Below are 14,075 nucleotides of genomic sequence, written 5' to 3' on the forward strand. Positions count from 1 at the left end.
ATACAATGCAACACTATGGTGATGAAAATAAATGAAGCAAGAAGCAAGTTGCACGATGCATGCAATCTGGTTCCATTTATATAGCGTTCGCAAACAGGCAGAACTAAACAATGTGCAGAGTAGGTTTATGGCAAGGAAATTATTAACAAAATTCAGGATAATGGGTTACCTCGGGGGGTAAGGAGAAGCACACAGAGGTTTCTAAGGCACTGGCAAAGCATTGCTTCTTAAGCGGGGGGGGAGTGGCAGGTCAACAGTTGTATGTTGTACTATGTGTCTTTAAGCTGCACACACACACACAGTTATCACACAGACTGTACAAGAGGACTTACAGGTGATATAGGAATACATAGCCAAGGCATTAGCCAAAACTAGGGCAGCCAGGGAAGGTAGGTGGGAATTAGCAAGGGATATTAGTGTATATGTGGTTGGGGCATGGGAATTTCCAGTAAAGAGAATATCAGGAAGAGGAGACAGAAACCCAAGAATGTGATCCACCTATGTCCATGGCATAACTGGACATAACTAGGTAGCATGAGAGATGAGGCTGCGGGAAATAGGCAGGGCCAGTTTTGAGAGGTCTTGCAAACCATGTTAAGGAGTGTGCTCTTATCTGGAGACTAAAGGTTGCCAGCGTGGGAGTGAGATATTTTGGAGGGAGGTTATCTCCACACTGACATTGTCTACATCCTGGCTGCTCTGTTGTATGCCCTGACCCTGACTTGCTGGTTGCCTCTGGCTTTTGTGTTGGCCTTGTCCAGATTTGACCTCTCTTCCCATTTTGTTGGTTTTTTTGGTGTTTTTTTTTTTTTTTTTTTTTTTGAGATGAAGTCTCGCTCTTGTCACCCACGCTGGAATGCAATGGCACGATCTTGGCTCACTGCAACCTCCACCTCCTGGGTTCAAGCGATTCTCCTGCCTGAGCCTCCCGAGTAACTGGGATTACAGGCGCCCGCCACCACACCCAGCTGATCTTTGTATTTTAGTAGAGGTGGGATTTCACCATGTTGGCCAGGCTGGTCTCGAACTCCTGACCTCAGGTAATCCACCTGCCTTGGCCTCCCAAAGTGCTAGGATTACAGGCATGAGCCACCATGCCCGGCCCTCTCTTCCCTTTCTTATTCCCATGCAGAGCCAGGATAGAGTGAGGTGAGTGAAATGCCCAGAGTACAAAATTGGAGGATACCTGGAGCGCCAGTGTCCTGCCCGGCCCTATTGTTTGCCTACATCTCTGACTGTTCAGCCACTCTGTGAGTGACTTTCTGGTCTTCTGCCAACTCTCCCCAGGCCTCTGCCTCAGCCTGCATCCACCTCGCCTTCCTCCCCATAGCCTGCTGGTTTTGGCTTTTCACTCTTGTCTCTGCTTTTGCAGCTAAGTTAGGCGAGACGGTTACACTTAAAAAGATCATTAACCACATGAGCTCAGAAATAAGGAGCACATGAGTCGTACAAGTCATGAGTTCCAAGAGTTTGGAGGAGCTGGGCCAGGCCGACTTTGGATGGATGTGGAGCACAGGAAGGAGGCTTTCTGGGCTAAGAGAACAGTGGGAACAGTTTGCCAAGAGCAAAGAGCTCATTAAAAGTCATAAGAAGATAAAAGCTGGAGAGTATCTGGGATCTACTCTTGTGGATGTGGCTATGAAGTACAAGGCTGAAGTGCCACCAACCCCAGTCCCTTACCCATGGTAACCGTAATGAATAAATTGTGGCATGCTTCTCCACTGAGACTGGAGACAGCCTCAGAATTCTTCCCAACACAGTACTTCAGAAGGATATTAATAAGCAAATTGATTTCACACAGGAGTACAAACTCATTTGCCATCCCTGTCATAGACTGTGGAGCAGTCGTGAGTCTTGGAGTAGAAGAGATGATCAAACTACATCCCATTGCTTTGTCTACTGTGTGTCCCTATTTTAACCCAATTTACAACTCTCAGGTGTGTCTCAAGTACTGGGCCTCATTTGAGGCACTGGCTAGAAAATGCAAAATCACAGAATGCAAAAAGTAGAAGGGCTCTAAGACATCATTGAGTCCAGCTGCCCCATTTGGCAGCTGGGGGAAATTGAGGCTTGGGAGCAGGAGGCTTGTTTGTGTGAGTGGCCAATACAACATGTAACCCTGACCTTGTACCAGTGACCCCTCAACCTGGGAAGAGAAAGTGATCTGAGCCTCCCTGAGAACCCACTACATGCCTGTCTTTGCTTGTGGGAGTTTGTCATATACAGCATCTCTTTTAAACCTGGGGAATCATTATTTCCAAGAAAAAGCTGACATCCAAAGACAGGTCCAAGTCAAAGGCTAATATATGACAGAGCCAGGATTCAAATCCTTTCCACCAGCCCCTAAGACCTACATGCTGTCTTGTAGTTCTGGGTGGGTGTTTTAAGTCTCTTCAGAAGTGGTAACAGGACTAGGGTTTTCTGGGAAGGGCCGGTGGTGAGTGTGATTTTGCTCTGCCCTGGGTAACTGCTCTCTACAATCCACTTTAGGCTCTTGGCCACATGTGGGAGGTGGTCCCAGTAGCTCCTCTGTAGGCATATCCGAGATTTTGTGAGGTTGGAGGCTTTCTCTCTAGTGAGTTCATGGTGCCACAAGAGCAAGCTGCCTGCTATTGCCTGTGCTCATCTGATGACTTCCTAGGTTTTACGACATTAATTTAAGCTCTGCAGCCCAAGTAACTCTCTTTGGTTGCAGCAGTATGCACTTAAATGTCAGAGCTTTGCTGAAAAACCACTTGAGTTTGAAGAAAGTTATTGTATTCAGTAAAATCCAGCCACATTTTATGTTTATGGCCTTTATTAGGGCATCCCGCTGAGCTAGTTAAAACCATGCCTCTATAGTCAGTGAAAGCCCAGGACTCTCAGATTCCTGAATTCACTCATTCAAATAATAGTTATTGAATATAGACTAAGTGGCAGGTGCTGATGTATACAGTGGTAAACACATAGACACACTCCTGTTTCCATGGCACTTATAGTCCAGTGAAGGGAGACAGACATTTAAAGAATAAATACAGAAGTAAAAGTATTTTGAGTAAGTGTTATGAAGAAAAAGGCAGGGCACTAAAGGTATTCAGAGGGGATCTAATTTACACTGGGCAGATCAAAAGAGGTAGTATCTGAGCTGGGTTGTAAGTGGAGGAGAAATTATTTAGGATGTGCAATAGCAGGTGCAAAGGCACATAGACAGGAAAAAACTTAGTGTGGTCAAGAAACGTGTTGCTCAGGGCCCGTCAGAAGCCTCAGGACCCAGCTTTGTGTTGATGTCCCGTCAGGTGTGCCCAGTGCCTGCCCTCGCCACATGCCCTCAGCCATCGTATGTGGAAAATAGGGTCTACATCTTGGTTGTTGCTTCCTGTGCCCTGTTCCCCATGACCACACCTGCCTTCTCTGTTTCCAACCCTTGGTGTTCATTTCTCAGGCACCCCTTTGGTACCCAGCTACCTGCCCTCTCTCCCCTAGGCATCTCTACCCACCAGAGCTCACAATGCCAAGCCATCTCTGTACCCATACCTCATCCCCTATCCAGCTGCCCTGCTTCCCCAGCACAGGCCTTCCTGTGTATATGCTCCCTCTGGTTTGGGGCTTGCTCTATCGTGCCAATTGCGAATTGGACATTTAATGTGCCAGGCCCAGCTCGATTTCTCTCCCTTCCTTATCCCCTGCCCCTCCCATGGAACTCCATAGAAGCTCCATGATGTCATTCTCCATGAGGTCCAAATGCCAGTGACTTCCTTTCCTATCCTTTGTCTACCACCGCAGAGGGTCTCTGAGATGAGCTGTGGGTGTGACTTTTGAAATTCTCTCTTGGGTCAAGCCATTGGTCACTGGAGCCACTTATCACCCAGGGGTCGGCCAGTACAGGCTTTCTCTTGTATGCTTCAGTGCCATTGGGCAGGGTCCAGAAGTGGCGGGGTAAACATGCTGAGTCCACATCTGCTGCAAAGCCCAGATGCTGCCAAGAACCCAAATGCCGTGGCAAGGCGTACCTTCTCCATAGATGAGTGCCCTTTCATAGAAGGGAGGAGACTGGAGATGTTGACCAGTGCTGCCTGTCTCTGAGAAGGGAGCCTTGTGCACCCCTCTGCTGGGCTGGGCATTTGGGAGGAACCCTGTCTTCTGTGGCCTGTTTGCTCCCCAAAGGTAGGTGTACAGGACAGTCAAAATAGCAGCAATGTAATAATTATTAAATTATTATGAAATAATAATAGGTACACACACACAGACTGAGGGCTTCCAGTATCCTGAGCACTTCAGCAGGGGCTTCCTGAGTCCACAGCCTGGTGTGGTACCCATTGTCATGGATGTTTGTTAGACAAGAGGTTACGTAGCCCAACACCACTCCACAAGCACTCAGTGACGCCAGAGCTGGCCCAGATGGCCTGTCCCCATGTCCAGGGTGTCTATGCTTCCTTGACCACCATCCACGTAGTGCTCACACTGAGGTAGGCTCAATGTTAAACACTTACCCACACTGCATCCCCTCACCCACAGGGTAGAATTGAGGCTTGGGAGGGAAGTAACCTGCCAAAGGTGACACAGCAGCAGGTGGCAGAGGACACATGTTAATCCAGTTCCCACAGACTCCAAAGCTGTGCTTTCAAGTGCGACATGCTACTCCAACCTGGCCCAGATGCCCCACCTCCCCTGGAAACCCAGGATCTCTTCTGAGCACCATTTAGCACGTGTCTAAGGGAGAATTTGGTGACAAGCTTGAGAACATTTTGCAAGAGGGAAGGAGGTGATTAAACAGGCAATTGTAATGGCGTTAGATCAGGGAACAAAGCAGGACCACACAGCACACCAGGCGAACCTAGCGGAAGTGGACGCAGCAAAGTGATAGTGAACTGAGGCTTGGAGGATGAGTCAGGGAGGCAGGCAGGGTTCGGTATGTCATTGCATGTGCAGAAGTCTGAGGTGAGGGGAAAAAAAACCACGTGAGAGAAAGTAAAAAAAAATAGTGTGGCTACAGCATAGAGGCTGCAGCATAGAGTGTATTAGGGAGCACAAGGTCAGGGCTGGAGGGGTGGTGGGGGGCAAGCCCAGATCAGGGGCTGTGCCAGGGGCATGGTGCAGGAGAGGGAGTGGTCCAGCTTACACCTTCAGTCACTCCAGCTGCTGAGTGGAGAAGAGCTTGGAGAAGGAATATAGGAAGAGGGAGGTCAGGTGTTTGGAGTCTGTGGCAGAGTCCAAATGAGAGATGATGACGATGGCCTGGACAAGGGAGGTGGCTGCAGGGGTAGGAAGAGGGGAGTGAATTCAGGTGCTAGACAGTCATGCCGCTCCTCGTACTGTGTCTAAAGACACGATGGGAGGGGCCTCACCACCATTCTGATTAGAATGATGGCAGATGTGCCCACTCTAAGGTGAAATGGTGAACCGACCCTTTAAGAAGCAGGTCTTGTAATAAAAGAGTTTTGTTATGACTCATGCTCTGTGTTGTACTGTTGAAATATGTCAAGCAATAGCCTCTGTTCCAGTCACAAAAAGAATCATTACCCTGACTCTTTGTGTTGTCAATAACTTCTTCATGGGATTCACAGGCTTTCATAGAGAACCTGAGCAAAGTGAATTGGAAATCAGCACAGTCCCCAGAATGTACAGGTCTTGGGAATGGAGGCTCACAGCCTGGGGCCTTCATCGCCACCCTCTTGTGATCCTCAGAAGCATTCCTGGATGTGGGAGCTCCTTTCAAAGCTGGCTCATCATGGGGAAGTGTTGGCTCTTCACTGAGCTTCTTTGGGATCAGACAGATCCTTCTGTCTTAAATATCAGCTGTGTGTTCTTGAGCAAGGGACCTTCCTCTTTTATTATTTTTTAATTTTTTTTATTTTTTGAGACAGGGTCTCACTCTGTTGCCTAGCCTGGAGTGCAGTGTGACACGATCAGGGCTCACTGCAGCTTCCACCTCCTGGGCTCAAGCGATCCTCCTGCCTCAACCCTCCAAGTTGCTGGGACTACAGGCACGTGCCACCATGCCCGGCTCTTTTTTTGAAATTTTCAGCAGAGATGGGGTCTCACCATGTTACCCAAGCTGGTCTCAAACTCCTGAGCTGAAGTGATCCACCCACCTCAGCATCCCAAATTGGTGGGATTACATGCGTGAGCCACCGTGACTGGCAAGGGACATTCTTTAGTTTCCACTTTCTCACTTGGAATTGGGCATAATAACTGCCTCACAGGGTGATTCTAAAGATTCTGCTGTTCAGCTTGATAGTAATAGCTAAGAATGATCACGTGCTTATTATGCACCAGGCACTTTTTTTAAGCATGTTGCATGTCATTGCTTTAATTTTCTCAGTGACCTTCTGAGATAGGTACTCGTGATCCCCATGGAGAAGAGGAAACAGAAGCACAATGAGATCAAGTGGCTTGCCCAAGGTCACATAGCAGGCATAGAGCAGAGCCAGGATGTGAACCTGAGTAGTCTCATGGCCAGCCCTGCTTATAAGCCACCCACCATGTTTTGATGCCTTCCTGAATATACAGTCCAGTGCCTGGCACATAGGAGACGCTCAGTGAGGATGTTAGTTTCCTTTCTATTGGTCCTAAGTTATACACTCAAGGCAAAACAAGCTAAAGTCAGTGATAAATCAGTAAGCCACCTTCCAACTCCAACAGCCTAGAACCTATAGGGGCCAACTGGTGTGACAGGATGGCTGAAAGGGAAGGCATTCCCTTCTTAACTAACACAGGGAAAATAAGCTAAATCCAAATCTGGCTTTATCCCAGACTTATTGTTGTTGATAGGTACATGTTATATATCTGAACTTCATCTACCAAGTTCATGGTGATGTTGACAGTATCTGGCAAGTAATATGTACCGTCTACCAGGATATCTCAATTACTTTCCCTCAGAAGCCACATTTGTCAGCTCTAACCAGGTATTTCAGATTCACCTGAAATTCAGTAAATGTCAGCCATTTATACATTGATTGATTGACTGATGAAGCATCAATCATTTATTTATTCAGCAAGTACTTACAAAGTACCTCTATGTACTTGGCCTTTTGTTAGGTGAGTGAGTGAGATATAGGTTTTGCCCTCCAGGAATACACCGTCAGTGAGTGAGGCTGACCTACAGGCAGTTTAGTTGTGGTATCAAGGGCTGTGGGGGCCAGAGGAGGAGAAATTGGCTCTACTCTGAAAATCGAGCAAAGACTCCACAATGTTGAGGCCGTATAATCAAGGTCTTCTAAAAAAAAAATTTTTTTTTTAATGTTGTAGAGACAGGATCTCACTGTGTTGCCCAGGCTTGTCTCAAACTCCTGGGCTCAAGCGATTCTCCCACCTTAGCCTCCCAAAGTGCTGAGATTACAGGTGTGAGCCACTGTGCCCAGCCTGATTAAGGTCTTGAGAGGTGAATTTTTTCAGCTGAAGAAGGAGTTGAGGGCAGGGGGCTTTCTAAAATTACCAGCAGAATGGACCAAAGCCTAGAAGCATAAAAGAATGCGTGTTCAGGAACGTTGAAAGGTCAGGGTGGCTGGAAAGATTGTAGCGAGAGCTTTGAGATGCTGCCCATTAACATTTAGAATGCAAGGTTTATCTTTCAAAATCTAATTGCATTCGGATCAAGCTCCTATTCTCCAAGGTTGGTAAGAAGTTTAATATCATTTGCTTCTTTGCAGCGCTCTCCCTCAGATTCAGTCAGAACCCAGAGCCTGGGAAAGATGCAGTAGAAGAAGGGTATGTGGTGACACCCTTCTCTGTGTTGATCACTAATTCTTGTCCAGGCCCATGTGGTCCGAAGAGGATGTCTGTGCTGGGAGTCTTGCTGATTCCTCTATGTCAAGCACTGCTGCAGACTATCATCAAGGGTTTTGTTAACTTCTCCCCCAAGTGCAAGGAGAATCCAGATCTTTGGAACAAAATGTCTGGTCTCTTTTTTTGGTGGGGTAGGGCTCACAGGTGGAGGGAAAAAGTGCATTCATTTTTTTTTTGTTGGCAAATCCATAGCAATAAGAACCAAGATATGACTTAATGACTCCATAGCCATCCTGCTGCTATGGCCCACTCCCTCGTGATCTGGGAAGTCAAGGTGAAGGGGCTGAATTTCTTCCTGCTCATGTCAAGTGGCTGCCTGAGTTCTGGTGTAGGAAGGCAGAGCCAGGCAGGCTCTGACGAGTGGCTCCATGTCTTCTGCAGGTGTGGCAATGTGGCGGGAGCGTGGAGGTCCTGCCCTGCTCACGGATTGCCCACATTGAGCGGGCCCACAAGCCCTACACAGAGGACCTCACCGCCCACGTCCGCAGGAACGCTCTCAGGGTGGCTGAAGTCTGGATGGATGAATTTAAAAGCCACGTCTACATGGCATGGAACATACCCCAGGAGGTAGGGATCTCCGGTGGGGACGAGTTTCTCGGGGATTGGTGGAAAACAAAACAAATCAAAATATGGGGCCAAACCCTTCTTCCTATGAGTCAGCCAGAGTCCTGTTTGCCATGCGAGAATGGACTCTCAACCCAAAAACACATTATTTGCCGAAGAAAAGGGGCCATGAGCCTCTAAACCATTTCTTAACCCTCTACCCACATCCCTGGTGAGCATACTTGATGAGGACTTCTCTCTGGATCTTAGTGTCCTAATTTTAAATGAGAAAGTTGGACAGGTAGCTCAAGTTCCTTCATGCTCCCAGGTCCTTGACTTCTCTGACATTAGATGTTTCATGGTCCTGGATTACAAATATACCAGTAACTACAAAAATTTACAAAAAACATCTAATCTTCCTATAGATGAGATTCAAACTTCTCCATTGAACCTTCGACCAGAGTTATAAAGATCCATATGCCCTTCGGATTTCTTGAGCCACATGGATGGGGATGGGGGCACACCTACAGGGACCCTCACTAGGAGATGGGAGTTATTCTGGGCAGTTTTTAGACAGCGTTTAACCTTCACAGAGCCTTGTCATTGCCTGCCACTGTCCTCTATCCCTCTAGTCACCTGTACTTAAGAAATGCCAGAGAAAAAGCAATGTTTCTCTGGTAGTTTTGTTTAGCCCTGCCATGTGTCAAGGTGAAACATGTGGAAATGACCTTGGACTACTGAGTTGAGAGAATCCAACAGATGCCAGCCACACGATTCCAATCCACTTACCAGCCTGTTGGCCTGGAGTTCATTGCTTGTGTTGCATTCTGTGTGAGACAGAGCTATCAGAGCTATCGACTACACGACCTCATTCTTTCCTCCCAAGGCCATGGCAATCCCCTTTGGAGTCCTTTAGGAAGCCTCTAATGGGGAAATGATTGATCTTCACTCAAAGTGTCCATATGAAAGCCCTGTTAACCTAAACTCTACACCAAGCTAATATTGCCGTGGTTAAATGATTGAGAAAGTTGACTGGTTCGTGGGTGGGAGCTTTTAGCCCACCTTGAGCCGCACCACCACCGCAGGAGATCCCCTCTTGAGTTGGGTTGCATACTCCCACAATCAGTGAGGTTTCAGCAGTTGGGAGCAAGAATGAGGAGTGGAGAAATATCAGCCAGAGTGCAGCCAACCCTAATGTGCCAGCCCGGGATTGCGTTCCTGACAGTAAGAGTGTTTCCGGGGAATTGCAGTACCTTCTGGACTCATCGTCAGGATTGAATCACAGTATTCTGCATGGGGTGTCAAGCCCTGTGGTAGGTGGTCTGTGATGGCAAAATATTAACAACACTTGGAAACTCCCCAGGAGCTCACCAGTGAGACATTGCAGGTCCCCAGGCTCTGCTTAGACTGGTGAGTTAGCATACTCTTACTGCCTTCTTTCTGTACCCCAGAGCTGCAAACCTTCTAGCCCTCTCCCCCTTGCAGCTGACAGGTGTTGAAATGCCCAGCAACCCAGTGAATGGTACAGAACTGAGTGAATGAAAATAACTGAAAAGTGATGAAATTCAGTGTCTGTCTGTGACTCCTCAAGGTGGGTAGTTCAAATCAAATGGGTAGGGGGAAGTGAACACAAGACACGTGAGAAGTGGAATTGCCCAGGATAAAGCCTTAGGTGGAGAAGGAAAGGATCAGTGTGTTTCCTAAAATAATTCTTTCCTTTCCTGTTCCCTGTGTCCAAATGTCCTCTCCTTCCTCTTATCAAGCTTGTACAGGGTCAATACTTCTTCATCTCCCAATCCTTCTCCCAAGCTATATCCTGATACTTCATCAAGACTACTTTGTCAAGGTGAACATGGGTCTCCCAACTGCCTAATTTAAGGGACATTTTAAGGTCTTTAACCTATAGGATTTCACCTTTTCCTTGAATCTCTGTAGTTCCTTGGGTCCATGATTCCACACCCTGGAATCTCATCTCTCTCCAGTTATTCCTAACTCTTCAAGGACTCCTCTTACGTTCACTGGGTGCTTATATGCTCCTGGGGTATCCATCCTTGGCAGACTGCTCTCATTATTTCCCATCTCCGTGGGTAATCTCATCTACTCTTGCATTGGACTCCCACCCATATGCTGCCTCCCTAATTAATATCTCTACCCCTGACTTCTGCCTTCACTTTCAGACTCACATCTCCAACTGCCAGCTAGACATCTCCTCTTGGCCATTCCCATAGGCACTCAGACTGAATCTGACCAGCCAAACCCACCTTCTTCCTCCAGATCTGCTCCTGTTCTCATTCTGTCACAGTTCATGGTGCTACCATCTTCCAGACACATGAGTTTGAAACTGACATCATCCTTCAATCTTCCTCGCTCTCAATGCTCTGTCCCAGTCAATCACAAGCCCTCCTTCCCACCCCAACCTCCTCTCATGTCTGCATTCAGGCCCTGTTTTTTTCTCTGCTACAAGCTTCAGCTGGTTTTCCTGGCTTGAGTCTTTATCTCCTTCAAATCTATCCTCTACAATACCCAAAGTTATCTATAAAACACTCACAACGACCATGCCATTGCCCTGCTTAAAATCTTTAAATGAGGCTAGGCGCAGTGGCTCACACCTGTAATGCTAGCACTTTGGCGGGTGGATCACTTGGGGTTAGGAGTTCAGAACAGCGTGGCCAACACGGTGAAACCCCATCTCTACTAAAAATACAAAAATTAGCCAGGCTTGGTGGCACGTGCCTGTAATCCCAGCTACTCAGGAGACTGAGGCAGGAGAATCGTTTTAACCTGGGAGGCAGAGGTTCCAGTGAGCCGTGGTTGTGCCACTGCACTCCAGCCTGGGTGACAGAGCAAGACTCTGTCTCAAAAAAAAAAAAAAAAAAATCTTTAAATGACTCCTTCTATGTACAAAATCAAACACAAAGCCCAGTGTTTGGCATGGCATCAAAGGTTCCCATGCTTTCTCCTCTGCCTGTATTTTAACCCCGCTGCACACCACTCCCTGTTTTGAAGTCTGCATACACTGTGTTGACTATGGGAACTGCCCATTACACACCGTCCATGCCATGCTGTTTCTCACGACTCAGTGCTTGCTCATCCTGCTTGGAATTCCCTACCCTCTACCTCTTCCTGTATGACCACCCGTACTAAATCTTCCCCATCCTTTGAGACTAGCTCCAGGGATCCCCCCTCTAGAAAGCCAGCTCCAACTGGGGAAAGAGCTCCCCCTCCTATATATATCTCTGTCATTGCATGACCAGCCTGTGAAAGAGTGTTCTGTTATCTAAAAGTCTCCCTCTCATTAGAACAGTGGTTTTCAAATCTGGCTGAACTTCAAAATCACTTGGGCTCCACCCCCACAGATGACCACTTAATTGGTTTGGAAGGGGCCCCGGAATCTGTTTTTTGAGAAAGTTCTTCAGAACCACTGAGAACCACCACAATACACCATGGGCCCTCTGAGGACAGACTGCTTTACATTTTTGTTTTATTATATCTAGCACAAGGCAGGGCGCATGGTAAGAGCTTGGTGACGCCTTGCTAACGCTTATTAATGAGTGAGTCTGCTGGCGGTGTGTGTAATCCCTTTCTTCCTTGGTTAGTGACTCCTAAAAGCAGACCTTCAGACCAACTGCATCAGAATCACTTGGAGAGCTTTTTTAAAAATACTCATCTGGGTCTCATCCTCAGAGAGGATTTTGAGCGGTAGGTGCCAGAATCTCTAAAAAGCCCTCCAGATGAGAGGTTAGGGTGGCCAGGTTTGGGTAACACCTATTTAGCTCGTCCTTCACATTTTTCCAAACCCACCTCAAGTGTTGCTTACTCCAGGAAGCCTTCTTTGACTGCTTACCTCCTTTGCCCCCAATCCTGGCCTCCACACAATGTAAGAAGAATGAGGCCCCTCTTCTATTCTCGCTTTCACTTTCTCTTCCTTTTCATGCCTCACACTTGTTCACAAAGAGTATGTTTACTTGTCTGAAACTCCCAGACTCTCCTTTCAGGCTGAGAGTGTGACGTATTCTTATTTGTATACAGAGTGTTTAGGATAGTGTCTGACACATAATAAACAGGTGTTTGGTAAAGGTCAGTTGGAAAAGAAGGAGGATGCATGGATGCTATATGCTTCACACAGTTTCCCTAGGAGGTTTACCAGCTGCCCCTGAGATAGCTATGCCCCAATCCCTTTTCCTCAGCTGCAAGCACATCTGTTCCCAATTTACTTAACCTTTCGTCTACAGCATCCCAGCTGCAAATATGGAGCTGGAGCCCGTCAACCCAGCCCAGGTGGCTGCCTTGAGAATTAAATAAGTTAATACATGTAAAGACTTTGATCAGTGCTTGGCACACAGAAAGCGCTAGTTAAGTGTTAACTCTTGTTGGTGCTGTGATTGTTTATGCCCTATACTTTCCTTCCACAGTTGTAAAATGCTCATGCTGGGCAGATACCCTCTGCTTGTTGTCTGCTAAGCTGAGGCCTCCTCAGAGCTGTGCGCTTAGCAGAACTGGCCCTCTCACCTGCTCCCTTAGCACGTCCAGTCCCCAGCTTTTGAAAGGCCGAAGAGCCTTCACCTCTTGCAACCTGCTACTTTAACTGAAAATCAGTTTATTTATCAATAAACAGAAAGTCTGCAGCAAAACATCAATATTTTCTTAAGCAGGGTTCAGGAGCTCTAGACTGCTTCTCTTGCCCAAAGAGGCTGAGTGCCAGGGATGGCTTGTCATGTGCTTCAGTGATAGCCCTCCTTTAAGTCTGGCTATAAGGAATTTTGTGACTATGTGGCTGCAATACTGGACACTTTTATGTGGCTAAGTTAATGTATTTGTTTCCTAGGGCTATGGTAACAAATTACCATGAACTTGATGGCTTCAAACAACAGAAATTTATTCTCTAACATCCAGGTGCCAGCAGAGCTGTGCTCCCTCCAGCGTCTCGAGCGGGGAGCGTCCTTCCTTGCCTTGGCCAGCTTCTGGTGGCCCTGAGGGGTCCCTGGTTGTGGATGTATCACCTTAGTCTCAGCCTCTGTCTTCACATGGCCTTCTCCTCTTTGTCTCTATGTGTGTCCAGACCACTCTTTTTTCCTCTTATAAAGACATCAGTCATTTCAGTCATATATAGTCACATACAGTCATAATTTAGGCAAGCCCTAAATGCAGGATGATTTCATTTTGAGATCCTGAATTAATTATATCTGCAAAAACCCTCGTTCCAAATAAAGTCGCATTCAGAGGTTCCGGGTAGACATGAATTTTAGAGAAGGCCACAGTTCAACTCACTACACCAAGTATTTGGCAAAAGAGGAAGATGCATTTATTGTTTTCTAATAAGGGCCAAGGTGACCTTCTCAGAGGTTTACTTTCTTCTCAGTGTATGCCTCCTGCTTTGAAGATGGGTTTGATGAAATTTACAGTAAACACACAGTGCAGATATGCTGAACTATTAAAACGGAAAGGCAAAAGTCAATTAATACACAGGAACGGGAAGGGGACTTCATACTCAGAAAGATAAGCTGAACAAAGGGCTAGTGCTTGAGCTTCGTCGCAGGAGATGGCCACCTGGTGGATTGTGTCTCTCTCATCTTTTACTCGATCATGTGGAGGGAGGCAAACTTTGCCCTGTTCCTAAGTGCAGAAAGATACTTTTCCTGTGGGAACCCAGAAGTTTAGGAAAACACAGAGGCCTTTGTGAGACAGGTTCTTCTAGTGGCTCCCTATAAAACAGACACAGTGTTAAATTTAGTCACATAAAGGCAATTATAACACAAAGGGAGAAGGAA

General features: G+C 47.0%; 1 protein-coding gene across 3 annotated transcripts in view; it reads left to right on the plus strand.

The window, feature by feature from the left end:
• The window catches only part of GALNT18 (polypeptide N-acetylgalactosaminyltransferase 18), a 363,310-nt gene that overhangs the window by 285,340 nt on the left and 63,895 nt on the right, over positions 1–14,075 (plus strand). For 2 of the 3 annotated variants that reach the window (XM_025357812.1, XM_025357813.1), the window contains exon 7: positions 8,146–8,331. The exons of the other annotated variant lie outside the window; for it this stretch is intronic. In XM_025357812.1, the coding sequence (XP_025213597.1) occupies positions 8,146–8,331 (186 nt within the window). The remainder of the gene's footprint in view (positions 1–8,145; positions 8,332–14,075) is intronic. 3 annotated transcript variants of the gene reach the window in all.

This window comes from Theropithecus gelada, chromosome 14 (assembly GCF_003255815.1).
Source record: "Theropithecus gelada isolate Dixy chromosome 14, Tgel_1.0, whole genome shotgun sequence".
Taxonomy (NCBI): Eukaryota; Metazoa; Chordata; class Mammalia; order Primates; family Cercopithecidae; genus Theropithecus; species Theropithecus gelada.